General features: G+C 42.4%; 1 protein-coding gene across 1 annotated transcript in view; it reads left to right on the top strand.

The window, feature by feature from the left end:
• Window positions 1-3,608: 3,608 nt before the first annotated feature.
• The window catches only part of TM9SF2 (transmembrane 9 superfamily member 2), a 29,602-nt gene continuing 15,649 nt past the window's right edge, over window positions 3,609-17,561 (top strand). Inside the window, exons 1-5 of the mRNA XM_079328684.1 lie at window positions 3,609-3,879; window positions 8,466-8,533; window positions 9,682-9,775; window positions 10,450-10,577; window positions 16,495-16,624. Coding sequence (XP_079184810.1) covers window positions 3,748-3,879; window positions 8,466-8,533; window positions 9,682-9,775; window positions 10,450-10,577; window positions 16,495-16,624 — 552 coding nt within the window. The 5' untranslated portion in view covers window positions 3,609-3,747. The remainder of the gene's footprint in view (window positions 3,880-8,465; window positions 8,534-9,681; window positions 9,776-10,449; window positions 10,578-16,494; window positions 16,625-17,561) is intronic.

The following is a 17,561-nucleotide window of genomic DNA, read 5'->3' as shown; positions in this document are numbered from 1 at the left end:
TCTTCTTGTACTAAAACTGGAAAGGAATAGTAACCTGTAGTGGGGGAAAAAAACTGTATGCTTGCACCTGCCACAGCAAGGAATATTTTTCTGTTCCACAGGAAGTGGAACAACCCCACAGCTTGGCTGCAAAGAAACTCAGGCAAAGGAGGGAATATGCTAGGAGAAGGCATTAGACACTGAGCTATAGGATATGAGGGACTTTTGGCTAAACTGTGAATCCTCAGATGAAGAAGGCTCCCCTTGGAGCCCAGACATGAGCAGCAAAATGTGAGAATCACTAGCAAAAGTTATTCACAACACTTTCTGATAAAAAGAAGGGGTAACACTTTCCAAGGAGTGACACTTATTTCCTCAGAACCAACTGCTCTATATTCTTATCTTTGTATTTTCTTATGACAATAATTTATCATGAAAAAATGCAGAATGTCCTTTTGTGTTGGCTTCTGTTGGTTCATTAGCCTCTGAAACAATATTCCTGTGTTTTATTTCACAGTCTTGCACAACCTTGAAATTTCTGATAAAACCTGTGCTACTTGTTCCTCCAGTACTAAAACCACACCCCCTGGACTGTAACCTATGGCTATAAAACTCGTAGCAGGGACAATCAAGAAGAGAAATTATCACACAAGTTCCCACTGAATTTCTCATTAGAGAAGATGGGTTTTGCCCAGCTTCAAACTGGATCTCAAGGACTATGGACATTTCTGGGATTGTATCTTATGGTTATAATTGCTCCAAAACAACACAGCCTACAAACTGTTTTTCCACATCACCTTTGCAGAGCAGTGTGGAGGGAGCATCACAGCATATGGCACCACATCCACAGAAATGCTGTTTGGACCAACTGGCAGAGCACTCCTCAAAATAGCTCTGAATCAGCAGGTTTTGCAGTCACGAAGGCAGAGCAAGAGGAGAGATTTAGGCAGATCACAAAGCGTTTATGCACACACCGCAACTCCTACTCACGGGGCAGCTTTCGCAGCCTTCTCAAGGAAGAGGAGGATTAGATGGGCAAAGGCTATTAAATATTCTCTCATGTGAAGGAATGGAATAAGGCCCACAAAAGTAATTTGCTTGGAATATTAACCTGGGAAATGGGAGATATGTTTGAACTCCCTTGTGGCAGAAAAGAAACTGAACTTGGGTCATTTACAACCTGATTATCCTAACCATGAGTAATTTTAAATAAAAAGAGGCAACTGGGATTTCTTCTCCAGCTGCGCTTGTCATAAGGCTTGATCTTATAATTGTGCTCTTAGGATATCTACAGGATGAGACAAGTAGGAATTGGAATGAGAAAGGCAGATGAACAACTTACATTTTAAATATATGGAGAGTTCAAAAATATCTAATGTATATGCTATAAATTAACATGTATTCATCTAAAACTTGAAGAATGGTTTGTGTAATATTGAAAATTCATTAAAATTTACTAAAATAACCTTACCTAAGGACTATGTTTTGTGGTCTAGGTGCTTAGATGCTCACCCCTGTATCTGGCCAGATGCTGAGGGAATTGACCCATCTGCAGCTTCAGCCTGCCCCAGACAGGTTGGCTACTGTAGGATTGTGTGATCAACAGGTGTGTCCCCTGTAATAAATTGCAGAAATGAAATAAAAGATGTTGTGAGAACCAAGGAAATCAGTGGAAATGCTGCAGCATTTCCGAAAATAGTTTTTAATGAGAGGGTGTTTGGAGTTTCTGAAGCTGCACAAACCCAAATGCTTTAGGAAGCAGGGAAAGGTAAAATGAACCTGATCAAAGTCCTTTCCTACATTGTCAAAACAGACTTTTTATGTCTGCTCCTCTTGTAGGGTGGGGTTTTTTGATGGGGATTTTTTTCAGTGGATTTTTGTCAGTGCCGTGTGACAGCAGCCATCGGTGATGTGGAGGGAACAAGGACACGGATTGTTCTGAACGTTCAGCTGCAATGGACTGCCACCACAGCCAACATCTGTCTGTCTGTCTGTCTGTCTGCCTGCCTGCCTGCCTCCTCCCCAGCTCCACTCAGCCAGCAGTATGCATGACCCTGAGAATTTGGTTTGAAAGCCATGAAGAGTTGTCCACCCAGGAGAATTAAAAAACTGAAAAGCCATAAGAATTAAGAAGACCGAAACCAGACAGGGATGTTGTTTGCTCTGGGTCTGGTATGAGCAGCATCACACCATGGTCACACAACACCTGGGTCTGGAGGCCATCCTGCCCCTTGACCACCCAGCCTGCAGGGGTGATTGCTCCCTGCCAGCTGTGTTGGTCATTAATTCCCCACAAGAGCCCACGGGAAGAGAATCGAGGAATAAAGACTGCATTTTCTATTATAAAGAGACTATATTTTGCATGAAATTTTGCATATTTTTGTTTAAAAAAAAATCACTCAAGCTCCCCCCCACCCCTTTTTCAATGACAACCATATTCTGCTGCATCTAGAAGAAGCTCCTGTTTTGTTTTAGTACTTTGAAATTAACTTTATATTCTAATAACCCCTTCCTCACTCAGGAACTCTTGAAGTGAAAGCTATTGGGAATTCAAGGGTGTTGGTAAGAGCGGCTGGGAGGGGCAGTTCCCTCCTCCCTGTGAAACCCTTGAGAATTAAGAAAAAACACAAAAAATAAAGAAACAGACAAAATTTATTTTAAAAACAAGACTGAATTTATTTTTAAAAAGACAACATTTTTATAAAAGAAAGGACTGCAGGGCAGGCATGAAGCCAGTGCAGCCTGCCTGGGATGGGTGAGCCAGGCTTTGCTGGCATTGACTGCCCAGATGCGGGGCTCCCAGGTGGCAGCTGAGCACCCTTCCTATCTACCACCTGTGGACATCACGGGATCACTGAACGGGACAGCCTGGAAGGCACCAAGTGGGACATCTGGTCCAACCTCCCTGCTCGGGCAGGGTCATCCCAGAGCACACGGCACAGGATTGTGCTCAGATGGTTTTTGGGTATCCCCAGTGAGGGAGGCTCCACAGCCTCTCTGGGCAGTCTGCTCCAGTGCTCACTCACACAGTGAAGTTCACCATCATGTTCAGGTGGAACTTCCCGTGCATCGCTCTCTGCCCGATTCCTCTCACCCTATTGCTGGGCACCACCGAGCAGAACCCGGCTCCATCCTTTTGGCACCCTCCCTTCAACACCGATAAACATTGGTGAGGTCCCGTCTCAGCCGTCTCTTCCTGAGGCTGAACAGGCCCAGCTCTCTTAGCCTGTCCTGCTAACATCACCTCCTTCTCATCTTTGCCACCCTCCGCTGGACCCACTCCCGGAGCTCCCGTCCCTCTCGCACTGAGGAGCCCAGAACCGGGCACAGCACCGGGGCTGCAGAGAAGGACAGGCTCCCGGCCCTCGCCCCGTTAGCACGGCTCCTCCTCACGCATTCCCGGATCCCCGCCCTCGCCCCGCCAGCCAGGTTCCCCTCACGCATTCCCGGATCCCCGCCCTCGCCCCGCCAGCCAGGCGCCTTCTCACGCGTTCCCGCGCGGCGCTGCCGGCGGGACGGAGCCGCGCTCGCGCTGCCGTGGCAACGGGGGCGCGAGACACCCCGGAAGCGAACGCGCGCGCCGGCCCCGCCCCCCCCGGCGCTCGGTCAGGCGGCCCCGCGCGCGGAGGGTGACGACGTGTCGCGCGCGCGCGCGAGGGGGGAGCCGGAAGCGGCGCGGCCGCGTCAGGGCGGGCGCGGGGGGCGAGAGACGGAGCCGCGACCCCGCTGCGGCCCAGCGACCCCGGCCCCGCCGGCCCCCGGCCCGACATGGCTCTGCGGCGCCTCCTTCTCTTCGCTGCCGCGCTGGCGGCGGCCACCGCGCCCGCCGCCGCCTTCTACCTGCCGGGCCTGGCGCCCGTCAACTTCTGCGAGGCCGGCAAGGAGAAGCCCGAGTGCAAGGTGAGCCCGGGGGGCGCTGAGGGGAGGCCCCTGAGGGCGCGGCGCGGCCTGGGCGTTGTCCCCCGCGGCGGGGGCCGTGTAGCGGGGTTTGTCGGAGGGGCTGGAGCCGCCTCGCCGTGCCGCACCGAGGCTCCGGGGCGCGGGGGGCTGCGGGGGCTCGGAGCGTGCTGCGGTTCCCGCTGTGCTCCGGTTGCTCACAGAGTTGTTAGGGCTGGAAGGGACCTCTGGAGATCACCTGGTGCAACCCCCCTGCCAAAGCAGGGGTAGGTGACACAGGAACGCGTATGAATGTCTCTAGAGGCGGAGACTCCGTGACCCTCTGGGCAGCCTGATGTAGTGCTCTGCCACCCTCAGTGTAAAGAAGTTCTTGTTCGTGTTTGAGTTTATGACCACTGCTCCTTGAAAAGGATATTGATGAGACGGAGGAGCCAGGAGAATGGCAGAGGTGCTTGCCTGGCTCAGCTCCGGCCTGGCTGGGGAGTGGCCGCGCTCCCTCCGAGGGAAGGAGGGAGCTGTCGCCTCATCCTGTGAGTTACGGCCACGTCGGGCAAGTAGGAAGCTCCGGCCGGTTATCTCTCGGGCCCTTTCAAATCCCTGAAGGAAAGCTGCAGCAAGTGAGGATGGCAGTGACAGGTCATGCCGAGGGGGGTGTGTGTGATTCTTGGCAGGAGCGAGCAGCTGGAGCAGATATCAAAGGAAGCATCCAGTAACACTTTCCTTGCTGGGTCTTCCTGGCTGCAGGAACCTGAAGCACAGGGGTTTCTAGGCCCTGTGTCAAGTGAAGCTTAAACGTGCATTCGTGCCTGCAGAAGCGACTAGCAAAGTTCACATAACCAAATAACTCATTTTTAAGGAGATTGGTGGGGAGCATTCATGCAAATCTCTTCTGATGAAAAAGCATCTTTACTCCTTTGGGGCACCTTTTGAAGTTGTATCCTGCTGCTGTGATGGAAATTACAGCAGACTATGCTTTAATATTCAAATGAGAAAGCTCAAGACCAGTCAGTTTTATGATCCATGGTCTTACTACTTTGGCTGTCTGAGCTCTGAGCTTCTATGTTGCATGAAACACTGGTTCATAATTCTTCAGAATAAGAGCCTGCTTAAGCTGTATGCTTTTGGTAAATACCATGTGCTGACTTTATCCTTCTGCTGTTCCTGAATCAGCAGAGCCAGGAATAAGCCAAGCACATAATGAAGGCTCCTTAGTTGTAGTAGTAAAATATTCTGTGGACATTCTTTTATAGGACCATAGAAATGGTGTTTGGAAGTAACCTCAGCAGGTCACATACTGCAGCCTCATGAGGATGGAGCATGAAAGGACAGAAAGCACCACTGTTGTCAACACTAGATCAACTCAGCTCTACCTTTGTTTAAGCAACCTTTGGAAACATCCAAGCATAGAGTATCCATCTCCTCCCTGGGTGACCTGTTATAGTGCTGCACCACCCTCTTAAGGAATGGGATTTTTCCAAATACAGGCTAAAGCTTTCAAGCTGCAGTTTGTGGGGTTTTTTTTTTTGTTGTTGGTTTTTTTTTCCACAGTGTCCCTGAAAAATACTGCTATGTTTGGATTATTCCTGTTTTAAGCTTGTAGAAGAAAGATTTATTTTTTTAAGTCAGGTGGACCACATAGCCTACTATCTTGTGTAACCAACCTGAGACACTTATGGGGTATTCTTTCTCAGATGTCTCTGCATTTTTATTCCTCATATAAAACGTACACAGTGTTTGTCTTCTCCTGAGAATTTATTTAATAATTGCAAAGTGAGGTACTTGGGTAATGTACCATCAGCAGACAGCTGAATGTCTCAACAGCTGTACTACTGCAAATAATCTTTCTGAAATTAGCCACCTCTTATCAATTTCCATATTAGACATAGGTATATGGAGAAGTCTGAAGCACTCTTCACATCTAATTCTCTCCATGTAGTCTGCAGCTGACTGTACTCTGGTCCATGGTAAGGAGAAACAATATATGATCGGATTATTGCTGTATCTTATTTATGTAAGTGGATAAAATTAAGCTTCCTTGGGCAGGCTTCATATTATACATTTCTCACAGATTTCTTGCAGTTACCACTGTTAGTTATTACTGACATTCCCAATGTCAGTAATAGTGAGTTTTCCTCTGCCTGAGGATTTTGATCCATATGCCAGATCTCAATACCTACTATTTGTCTGTTATGACCCCTGTCATCTCCTGTCCTGTGTTGGTGAGATGGCATGAGATATTGTTAAAGGGGCATGTAGGTAAGAGCAGTGAGACCCATGGCTTTCCCCCTTTTGCCAAGTTTCCTGCTAATCTGCTTGGGCAAACTCAGTTTGGCTGCTTCTTCTGGTTTTGGTTGGAATATCAGAAATGGAATGGGATCTATGCAGACTTAAATAGTAATCTTGCCTGAAGATTAAGAATTATTACTCAGTTTTAAAAAATACTGATTGCTCCAAAAAGGGTTTGGTATTGTATGGGAAATGTTTTATCAAATATACTTATCTGCAGTAATTCTTAGGAAAAAAAATGCAGCAATCACATAAATCTCCTGTGATGAAAAGTAGCGAATTTAAGGCCATGTTTGTATGGCCAGCTGAGGCAGTCTAATTACCTGTTGCTGAGAGTGAGATTTCAATCCTGTCTTCCCTGGACAGTGTGTACCTGTCCTCTGCATTGATCCAGCTGTGTTACTTGTTTTTTCGAGCTTAACATGGCAGGAAACTATTCAACTTTTTACCAGTCTAGTTTCCTGCTGTTGTAGGGAGTTGAAGTGGCTTACAGAATTATGGCAAGCATGCACTACCCAGAGGTGAGCATCAGGTTTGCATGGCTTAGGGCATGGAAAGATGAGCCTCAAGGTGTGTCTTCACTTAGTGGGTCATGCTAACAGCCCACGGAACTTCCTATGTCTCCCAGGACTGCATCCTGACTTGCACATGGACAGTACCCAACTGAAGTATCTGAGCTACAGATACATGTGAAAATTTCCATTTTCATAGAGAGGAAATGCTCTTCTTTTGGTGAGAAAATAGATGGGATGCTCTTGAAAGGGGAGAGGGCTTGTTCTTGAGGACATTCACCTTTATGTTGCTCTTCAGCTCTTGTCTGATTACACAATAAAATAGCTCAATTTGTGTTGTGGTTTAACCCTAGCTGGCAACTAAGAACCACACAGATGCTTGTTCCCTGCTGACCCTGGTGAGACAGTGAGGAGAACTGGGGGGAAAAGTAACTTGTAGGTTGAAATAAGAACAGTTTAATTGAAATAAAGTAAATATACTACTAAGAATAGTAACAATACTACTACTAATAATTTTAATAAAAAGGAGAGAGAGAGAGGAGAATAAAACCCAGGCAAAGCAAGTTGCACAATACAATTGGTCACCACCCACTGATGGTTGCCCAGTCCATCCCAGAGCAATGATCATCCCCTTCCAGCCAACTCTCCCAGTTTATATACAGAGTGTAGCATTCCATGGTATGGAGTGGCCCTTTGGACAGTTCAGGTCAGTTTCTCTTTTCTGTGCTCCCTCCCAGCTTCTGCACCTCCATGCTGGCAGAGCATGGGAAACTGAAAAGTCCTTGACTCAGGGTAAGCACTACCTAGGCACAACTTTAAGCTTCAGTGTGTTATCACATTGAATACAAAACACAGCACTGCACCAGCTGCTAAGAAGAAAATTCTATCCCAGCCAAAGTGAGGACAGCCTGCTGTGATACTAAGAACTACCTTGTAAATTTTTTTTTTTTTTGTATTTCTTTTTGTAAAAGACTTGTAAGTCTTTTGCTGTTTAAGCCCATTGGATTGGTTTACTGTACAAGAAGATAACTGCCACAAGCAGTGTAAGGTGAACACTTGAAATTTATTGTAACTGCAAGACTAAAATAAGGAAAGGGATTTTGTGACTAAAAGGGAAGAGTGAGAGACCTCTCCCTTTCCATAGAAGCGAGCTAGCCCATCTGTAATTAATGTATATCAACCAAACTAGTCTGAAACCACAGCAGACTGAATTCCAGGATCTTACTCAAGAGCTGATAAAATTACTGAAAAGCTTTTATAGGAAGGTAAATGTGGGTATCCTTGCCTTCTCTTTAAAAAAGGATTACGTTCAAACTTAAAATATTGTATCAGTCTGAATACATTGGTGAAATTCTCATAGTTCAGTTTTTAGTTACTACACAGATAAAATTATGGAGCATCTTAATTACAGGGAGAAATGCTGGTCTTATCTTCTCTTCATGTTCTTCTAAGACTTCCATTATGCAAAGGTTGTGGTGATGACTAACACAACTCTAACTTGGTACATTAAACTCAAACACTGGCAATTGTGCTGAGGATATTATTTTTGTGCATGATTTCCTGCTGTCTTGTAGTTGGAATGGTTATGTTAGCCTTTAAGTTTTTGTCATGTGGTCACTGCATTTGTGATGGTTAAACAGTGCTTTACTTATGCTCCCAGCAGATATAGTTCATTACACATCTTACATTTTCAGCTTTCCTTAACCTTATTCAAACAAATCTATTTTTACATATCCATGGGAATCGAAGAAGTGCTTTAAATATAACTGCTGATTATCTCTGTTCTTTCAGTCTGGAATCGAGCTGTTTGTGAACAGACTTGACTCAGTAGAGTCTGTCCTCCCCTATGAATACACTGCGTAAGTATATTGTACTGTTTGTGCCATTTTAATTGTCAGTTTTTCCAAAAAGATGAATTTAATTTACCTAAAAGTATTATCTATGTCTTGTTATGGCAGTGTGCCACTGAGGCATGGCTATTTATTTTGCTAGCATAGGTTTACAAATACAGAATTTTCAATGAGCAGATGGGTGCCTACATTGCTTCCTTTGTCTCAGTTGTCTTTGCTTATACTTCAGTGAATGGATTCATAGGCTCTCATGTAGGTTGATTCACTAGTGCAGTGTAACTTAAGGTTAAAATATGTGTGTATAAATATATGATACTTTACTCCATTAGTTGTCACTGTAGATCAAAGTATTGCCTGTCTTTAGTAGTCGATGCCAGATGAGTTAAAGTGGTAATGAGGTGCGAACATCCCATCAATTATCTTAATGAGGTGTTAAATGTTTTCTTTGTACACATCATAGGAGTGCACAAAATGTATCAGTGCCTAGTACAACTATGTAAAGTTTTTGCTATAAAGAATATTTTGACTGTTAATATTGAAGAGCTTAAGCACCAGTTATGTCTGCACTTAAAGGAACACAAATGTGATATATTTAAAAATAGACTGGAAAACCAGATGCAGATGTTATATCAAAATGTGTCTGGAAAAACATGGAGGATGTGCTATTAAATGTGTTGATGAATAAAACTGTAATAATCTGTTTAATAGTGTTTGTTGTAAGGGATCTGCCTCTGTGTTATTGTATTTTATTGCATTGTGTTATATTTAATTTTTTTTTGTTGTTGTTGTATTTTATTTTCCCTGAAATTCTGGAATCTGGCCTGCATGGTTTTTTCTCAGAGTCATTATTAAACTCTAGATGAAGATTTAATTCTTGTCTAAAATCCCTGTTCAAATAGGAAACGTTTAATTACTCAAAGAAACTTATGCTACAGTATTCTGAAATAGCTGATGAAGAGATTTGTTTGATTGCTGGTTCTGTTTCATCTGGCTTATTTTCAAACTGGGATAGTGATTTTCACACTTCACAAGTTAAATGAAGAAACTGTTGTCTACAGGGAAAGCTGTATAGTTCCTTGTGATGAGCATGTTGATTTGGGAACATTATTTGCAGCTGAGAATAATTTATTCATTTTTGTATCTTTTCTCTAATTCAGGTTTGACTTTTGTCAAGCAGAAGGAAAGAAGCGTCCGTCTGAAAACCTTGGCCAAGTGTTGTTTGGAGAGAGGATAGAACCGTCTCCTTACAGGGTTTGTTCTCTGACAGGGGGTGTTTGGTAGTGTGTCCATTCAAACGTAACCAAAGGAGATCAGAATCTTGAAGATGATTTTCACAAGGGCTTTATCTGAGAAAGCTTCAGCATCTGAAATTCCACACGATAGAAATCCGTCAGTTTAACCTAATTGTAACTGTGTGCTTTGCATTGTGGAGCTGTAGCCCGAAATTCTGTGCAGGTTATCTTCTCTCCTTGGGATCTGATAAAACCTGATTATTGCTGCTCAGCACTCTTGTTTCTTGCAACCAGATCTGAAAGTATTGCAGCCATAAAGCGGGAGGATTATAAATTATGTTAGCTTGCTGGTCTTTTCTGGTGACTGAAGGTCTTACATTCTCTCCGACAGAGGTAGTAGGAAAGATATCAATTGAAGCTGCTTGTGACAGCACCTGGTAAATCATGGCAGAAAACATGTTTTAGTCAGTAACAAAGAGCTCTTGCTGTAGGCTCGTACAATAAGCACAGGAGGGGTTTATAGCACACACCAGTATAAAACCTCTGGAGGGTTAATATACCTAGTTTCAGTAATTTGTTAGGTGTTCTCATTATAATAGCATAGGCAATGAAATGTATAGGAGAAATTGTTATTTACTGAAATACAACAGTTTGTTACAACGTTTTTGCTCATGTGTCTTTCATTTTTCTTAGTTCACATTCAACAAGAAGGAGACATGTAAATCTGTTTGTACAAAAACATATGATACCACAAAGCCAGAAGATAAACAGAAATTAGACTTTTTGAAAAAAAGTATGCTACTGAATTACCAACATCACTGGTAAGTTGGTATCAAAATTGATACATTGGTTAGTGTAGTATGTGGTGATAATTTAGTTTATACTTTTGTATTTGCAAGTTAATACAGATGGAACACTAGATATGTGCACTTAATATCTTCCCCATCTGTTTTTGCATAAAATGTTATATTGTTTGTTGCCTTCATAAAAAAAAACCCTTCACTTGAAGGATAAGCACTAGGAGCAATGGAAATGAATCTGTTTCTAAACACAAAGCTTTGTGCTTACTGTAAAATACTGCTGCTTTTTTTCAGCTGTAAATGTAGAAGTTAGTCCTGCCTTAGCTTGGGAAGTCTTACAGGACCTTTATTCTGTTGCTATGTTGTCGTTGTTTTCCTCAGAGCCCTTGCACTCACCTTCAAATGCTGTGTCTGGAAGACAGGATCAACAGTTCTGAGACTTCTATGCAATGTTTGTTTTCTCATCTATGGATGTGGAAGGGAAAGGTGGCTAATGAAAACTAATTAATGAAATAATTTTGGGGAATGCATAAATGCTTGTTCCTTTCCTATTCTGAGTCTCTCTGGAACCATCTGATTGACCTTGGAGCATGCTGGGACTCTGTTTCAGCTTGGGCACTGAATCCTTGTCCGATGGGCAGTAAGGGTGGGGCAAGGCTGAATGTGTGTGCTGAATCTCAGGCAGATTTTCATTTTCACAACACTGCACCCACATCCAAGAGCTGTGAAATGTTTATCAGCAGGCTCAGTCTTGACACTGGAAATACCCAGCCACATTATCAGTGTTTATTTACTGCTTGACATGTTGGCATGCTCTGCCAACAGCAGCTTTCAGGTGCAAGAATAGAAGGAAAAGCTTGGGCATGAGTTCCTGAGGCAGGTCTTTGCAAGGAATGCACAAGCATCATTAACTGATGTCACTCATAGGTACGCTCCAATTCCAAATATGGGCTTCCTGCTTAATGGAGCAAACGTGTTGGTCTTCATCTAATTGGATTTAAGCTTTTTGGGTATTTTAGTAAAAATGCACGTTGAATGTTGCCACTGTCATTAACTGTTTTTTGCTGAAATGGCGCATTCAATTCCTTCAATTTTTAAACAGTCGGAAAGGCAACAAGTGCATTTTCTACTGTTCTCAGAACTGATATGGGATATCCCTTTGTGGGGGATAAACTGTGATTCACTGACAGATATTTCTGGGAACCTCTTGGAAATTAGTGTAGTAGGAATTTGATAGGTTATGTCAAAAGGGTTCACAGGCAATAGTCATATGGTCAGGGAGGTGAACAAGGAAGTAATAAAGAAACTGCAGTGTACAGCCACTTTTGCAGGGATTTGAAGTGTGTGTGCCTAATGCTAAAATAAATGGAGCTTTGAACATGCTGGACTTGATTATATTCCTCTTCAATACTGCATGTGTTTGTACTATTTGCACCATTTTGAATTTCAGTAATGCATGTGAATTTGGCATAAAAGATTCAGCTATAAAAGGTTGTGTATGTTTTGGTGTGTAAATTAACAATAGCTTTCCAAGGCTATGAGGCTTGAAAGAAATTATTTTCTTTTTAGGAAAACCCATTACTGAAGCTGATAGAAGCTGAAACAGACCTATGTAAAACTAATCATACAAAAAGTACTTCAGTCTGGTTTTGTAGATTAAATTGTTTAAAAAATAGTTAGTGTATTCAAGTATACTTTTTTTTTTTTTAAACCAGTGTACCTAATTTGATAGGACTGTTGATGTTCAAGTAAGATATAATTCTATTTTTCAGTGTGGAAACTTCCCTTGAAATATAGGTTATTTCTTAGTTCTTTTAATGGCTTTTTTTTTTTTTTTTTTTTTTTTTTTTCCTTTGGCCACTGCCCTAAACTAAAACTTTAGAACCACTAAAAAATCCCTGGTTATGTCTGTTAGTTCTCCTTAGCAACAGCTTTACAAAGTGGCAGTGGCTGGATTTTGTGATTAATAATGCATATTCCAGGAGTATGGTACAGAGGTATGTTGTACAGGGATCAACAAGGTAGCATAAGTGAGGATTCAGTAGAGGGTTATTATCCAGCTTCAATTTATCATGAAATTCCTGGGGAACACAGATGGTGCAAAGTATTTTTAAGGTTTCAAAAGCCACTTAATAAGATTAGGAATTGACATACTGAATTGGACTCAACAGCTATACTGATATCTTGCCTGACAATGTTCATCACCAGATGTTCTTGAGAGACATATAAGAACACTCTTGAATAGTGTATTTGCTCCACATGTATAATCTCTTCAAGTCATTTTAAATTTTATGATTAGCTGTGAAAAATGATTTGCTACTTAAACTATCAATTTGTTCCGGCATTGCTGCTTGAAGGCAGCTCAGTATGCCTTTGCTGCATAGGTGCAGAGGAAAGCCTTTATCCAAACCAAACTTAGCTGCAATATTTTAATGTTGCCTTGTTTTGATTAGATGATGAAGGCACTAACAAAAGCAAGCAATCTCTCTAGCATATGTTATGGAGATAAAATTTCAAATATACAAGCACAGGATTGTTTGTGTTTGAAAAGACCTCTAAGATCATTTAGCTCAACCATGTGGTGGGTTGACCCTGGCTGGACACCAGGTGCTCACCAAAGCTGTTTTGTCTCTCCCCTTCTCAAGTGGACAGAGGAGGGAAAATGTAATGAAAGGGTCAATATAAGGGTAGGGAGAGATCACTCATCAGCTACTGTCATGGGCAAAACAGACTCAAATTGGGGAATTTATTAATTTATTACCAGTCAAATCAGAGAAGGGTAATGAGAAATAAACCCAAATCTTCAAACTCCTCCTCCCCACCGCTCACTTCTTCCAGGCTCAACTTCACTTCCAGTTTTCACCACCTCCTCCCCACAGGGGCACAGGGAATGGGGGTTGTGGTCAGTTCACGCATGGTCTCTTCCATTCCTTTTTCCTCAGGGTCAGGACTCTCCACACTCTGCCCTTGTTCCAGTGTGGGGTTGCTCCCATGGAAGAGTTTTTAATGAACTTCCCCAATGCGAGTCCTTTCCATGGGCTGCAGCTCTTCTGGAACTGCTCCAGTGTGGGTCCCTTCCATTGGATGCAGTCCTTCAAGAAGAGACTGCTCCAGCCTGGGTCTCCTATGGGTTCACAAGTTCTGGCACACCTGCTACAAAGTGGGCTCATCTTTGCATGGAGCCCCAGGTCCTGCCAGCATCCTGCTCCAGTGTGTTTCCCATGGGGTCACAGCCTCATTCAGGGCACATCCACCTGCTCTGATGTGGGGTCCTCCATGGGCTGCAAGGGGACAGCCTGACTCACCATGGGCTGCACCACAGGCTGCTGGGTAATCTCTGCTCCTGTGCCTGGAGCATTTCTTTCCCCCCCTTCTCCACTGATGTTGGTGTCTGCAGAGTTGTACATATTCCCACTCTTCCCTCCAGCTGTAGATGCTGTTGTGAAGGGTTTTTTCTCCCTTTCCTAAATTTGTTTGCTAGAGGTGCTGCCTCTGGTCACTTACAGGCTTGGCCTTGGCCAGCAGGGAGTCTTATGTTGGAGCCAGCTGGCACTGGCTCTCTCAGACATGGAAGTGCTTACAAAAGCTTCTATATCCCCCTGCCAACCAACATCTTGCCACAAACCAGATGCAAGTATTAGCCTATACTGCCAATTCCACCACTAAACCATGTCCCTAAGTGCCATATCTAGTCTTTTAAATGCTTGCAAGGTTGATGACTCCATCAGTTCCCTGGACAGCCTGTTCCAATGCCTGACCTCCCTTTCTGTGAAGAAATTTTTTCTAATATCCAGCCTGAACCTGCCCTGGCACAACTTGGGACCATTTCCTCTCTTCCTATGACTAGTTGCTTGGGAAAAGTGGCTGACCTCCACCTTGGACATCTGTCATGCATTTGAAGATAGCAGTAAGGTCTCTCTTGAGCTTCCTTTTCTCCAGACTAAACAACCTGAGCTCCCTCAGCCTCTCATAAGGCTATTCTCCAATTCTGTTGCCCTTCTCTGGACATGTTCCAGCACCTCAGTGTCTTTCTAGTAGCAAGTGGTCCAAAACTGGACAGCAGATTTGAGGTGCCACCTCCCCAGCTGAGTACAGGGGGACAATCCCTGCCCATGTCCTGCTGGCCACACTATTGCTGATGCAGGCTAGGATGACTCTGGCCACCTGGGCTCACTGCTGACTCATGTTCAATATCTTTGGACCAGCACCCCAGGTCCTTTTCTGCTCAGCAGTTTTTCATCCACTCTTGCCCCAGCCTGAAGTTCTGCATGAGACTGTTTGACCCACATGCAGAACCCAGCACTTGGGCCTTGTTGAACCTTGTGCCATTGCCCTCATATAATATGGTCAAAGTGTAATGAATCTAAATATGAAATAGCTTCTAATTTGCAACTTTATTGTACCCTGTTAGTAGCATGGTGAAGTGAGAAGGAATTGGTTGGTGCTGCTGCTGCTGCTGTTTGCAACTGTGATAGTCTTTGGGATCTCCTGAAAACCTAGCAACTCTTGTTTTTGTAGGGTCTGTCTTTGCCATTTCTGTTGTGTCAATATAAACCAAGAATACTGCAGTTTATTTCTGCTACTGGTAGGGATTATACAGCTCTCTTCATGTTGCGTGGGTAAAGGCAGCACATACCACTCTTTCTCCCCATCTGCTGATGTGCTTTGAAAAGTTGTGCTAATTCAGAGGCAGTTCCAATATGCAACAGATTAAATAATGCTTTGTTTTTGTTGTCTGGAGTCATAATTCCTGTGTTTAATTAAGTATTTAAAAGAATCTTTAGGATCCTTAGTTGTAAAGACATACAGTAGCTTGGTAAGTTGTATAAAATTGTGTTAGCTTTCAGTGGGATGTCCTTGTTTTACTTTACTGATGCACAAAATGTGGCTGTTGTCTAATGCCTTCATATATTAAGTTAATTAATATGCCTTGGGCAATTAATGCTGGCAGATACTGAATTTTAAGTCTTCTTTGCATGACATATTTTGGGAATTCATCTTCTAGCTAGTTAAAACATTTCATAAAACATAAATTGGCTTAGGGTCTTCTAGTAGTCCATTTTAGGAAGGGATAGGATCCTTTATGTTTAAAAGTATGTTTTCAGTTTTGACATTTGTATTGTTAGTTGCATGTTAGATACAGTTTGTATCTTGCTGTCTTTTAACTTTCTGCAACTCATCATGGGATCATAATCATGGGAGTGTGCACTCCCACAAATTTTTCCTTGAAACTCACCTATAAGCTCCCTGATTTCAGGTAATAGGACTATAAATCTTGTGAGGCAGTAATATAAAAGCAGCAGGTTTGAAAGTTATTATTTCCCCAGTTGTTTGGTGGCTTACAATTTTTTGGTAATGCAAATCATCTAATTAAAATGTTGCATACTCTTTGGGAGCTATAAATGAGATTGATGATTAGGAATTCACTTTAATAGCAAAAAAAAAAGTTTTAAGAGTGCCATGAAAAAATGTGTTTTGCAATGGAAGAGCAATGAGGAAGCTGGAGAATTAATATGTGATGTAGACTTTTTTAAAAATTTTTTGTTTTGTCTTAAACTTGAAATTGTCAGTTTTAGCTAGTTTAGCAAATTGGATGATTTTGGCCATTTTTAAAAAACAAAATGATAAGTTAAATTGTTATGACTTTGGACTGGGTGAGTTTTCTGTTTTGGGCTGTTTTTATAAGGGGACTTCATGAACCAGTGCAGTGAATACAGTGATTTCAGTTGAATAGCTACATGCTTTTAACTCACTTGGAGCTTGGATTGGCAATCAGTGAAATTCCATGTATAAGTATATTCCATGTACAAGTATAAGACTACTTGTAGTTAATAGTCCAGTAATGAATGTAGCAATGTTAGATGAATGTTAATCTGGTTTTGTTTCCATTACACTGCGTATTTTGAAAAATTGTGAAGTGTCACACTGTCATTTACAGGATTGTGGACAACATGCCTGTGACATGGTGTTATGATGTGGAAGATGGCCAGAGGTTCTGTAATCCTGGTTTTCCTATTGGCTGTTACATTACAGAAGATGGCCGTCCAAAAGATGCCTGTGTTATTAATGTATGTTTATGCAATTATATATTTTTAATACCCCCTTTTTACTAATTTAGAGACTAGTATTTCTCCTGTATCAGTTTTTATGGTGAGTCCTTGCTATTTTAAGAACCCATGTTGCCTAAAAGTAGGCAAGTGTTTTGGTCTGCAAGTTCCTTAGTTTGAAAGCCCCATCTAAGCCTAAGAACCTTGTCGCTTATGTTGCATAGTACAGAAGGGCTCTAAAAGATCAAGGGATGAACATGCATAGCATTTAGTACATGTGGAGGGTAAAGGTGAAGGAAAGCATGTCATCCTTCACTGCCTAAGAAATTGAAATGTTTAAAGGCTTGGACTTTACATTTTAGTGGGATAGGAGGGTTCTCATGGAAGCAGATTTGCATAGGTATGTTTGTACCTCTGCATACTCTTCAAAGGTTTACTTTCCCTAAAACTGGGAGCTAATGAAAATGACATAAGATTTCTGCATGAGCAAAGATTCTCTTGTGATAGATGATACAGTGGTGGAGGTCCAGATGAGTGCATTGAAAACAAATGGAGCTAAGAATACAACAGAAAGTCCAGGAAGTGTTTAGACTACCACAGACCTCTTCCATGGCAAGGTCACTGAGAACTTGGAATAGGCTATTGGGTTTTTTTTCAAAATGGTTGGTTTTACTTAATAGATCTTACCAAAGGTAACAGTTTCTGTGGTTGCCAATTTTGTTTAGTTGCCTCCATAATGAATTGGTTTCAGGGGCTCCATATGAATGGATGCATTTATGATCAAATATGTAGTCTGGCAATACTATTTAAATCTTATTTTAATACTTGCTTTTAATGAAAGAAAAATAACCTTTGAAGGAGTAACTAATATACTGTAAAAGAACATTTTATATATGTAAGTATCCTTAGAATGTTTCATTTATGTGACTATTCTTATAATTGGGGTTGCTCTGTAGAA

Source organism: Erithacus rubecula (assembly GCF_903797595.1).
Source record: "Erithacus rubecula genome assembly, chromosome: 1".
Classification (NCBI taxonomy): Eukaryota; Metazoa; Chordata; class Aves; order Passeriformes; family Muscicapidae; genus Erithacus; species Erithacus rubecula.
The sequence above is the reverse complement of the archived record's forward strand: the minus strand, read 5'-3'. Positions and strand labels throughout refer to the sequence as shown.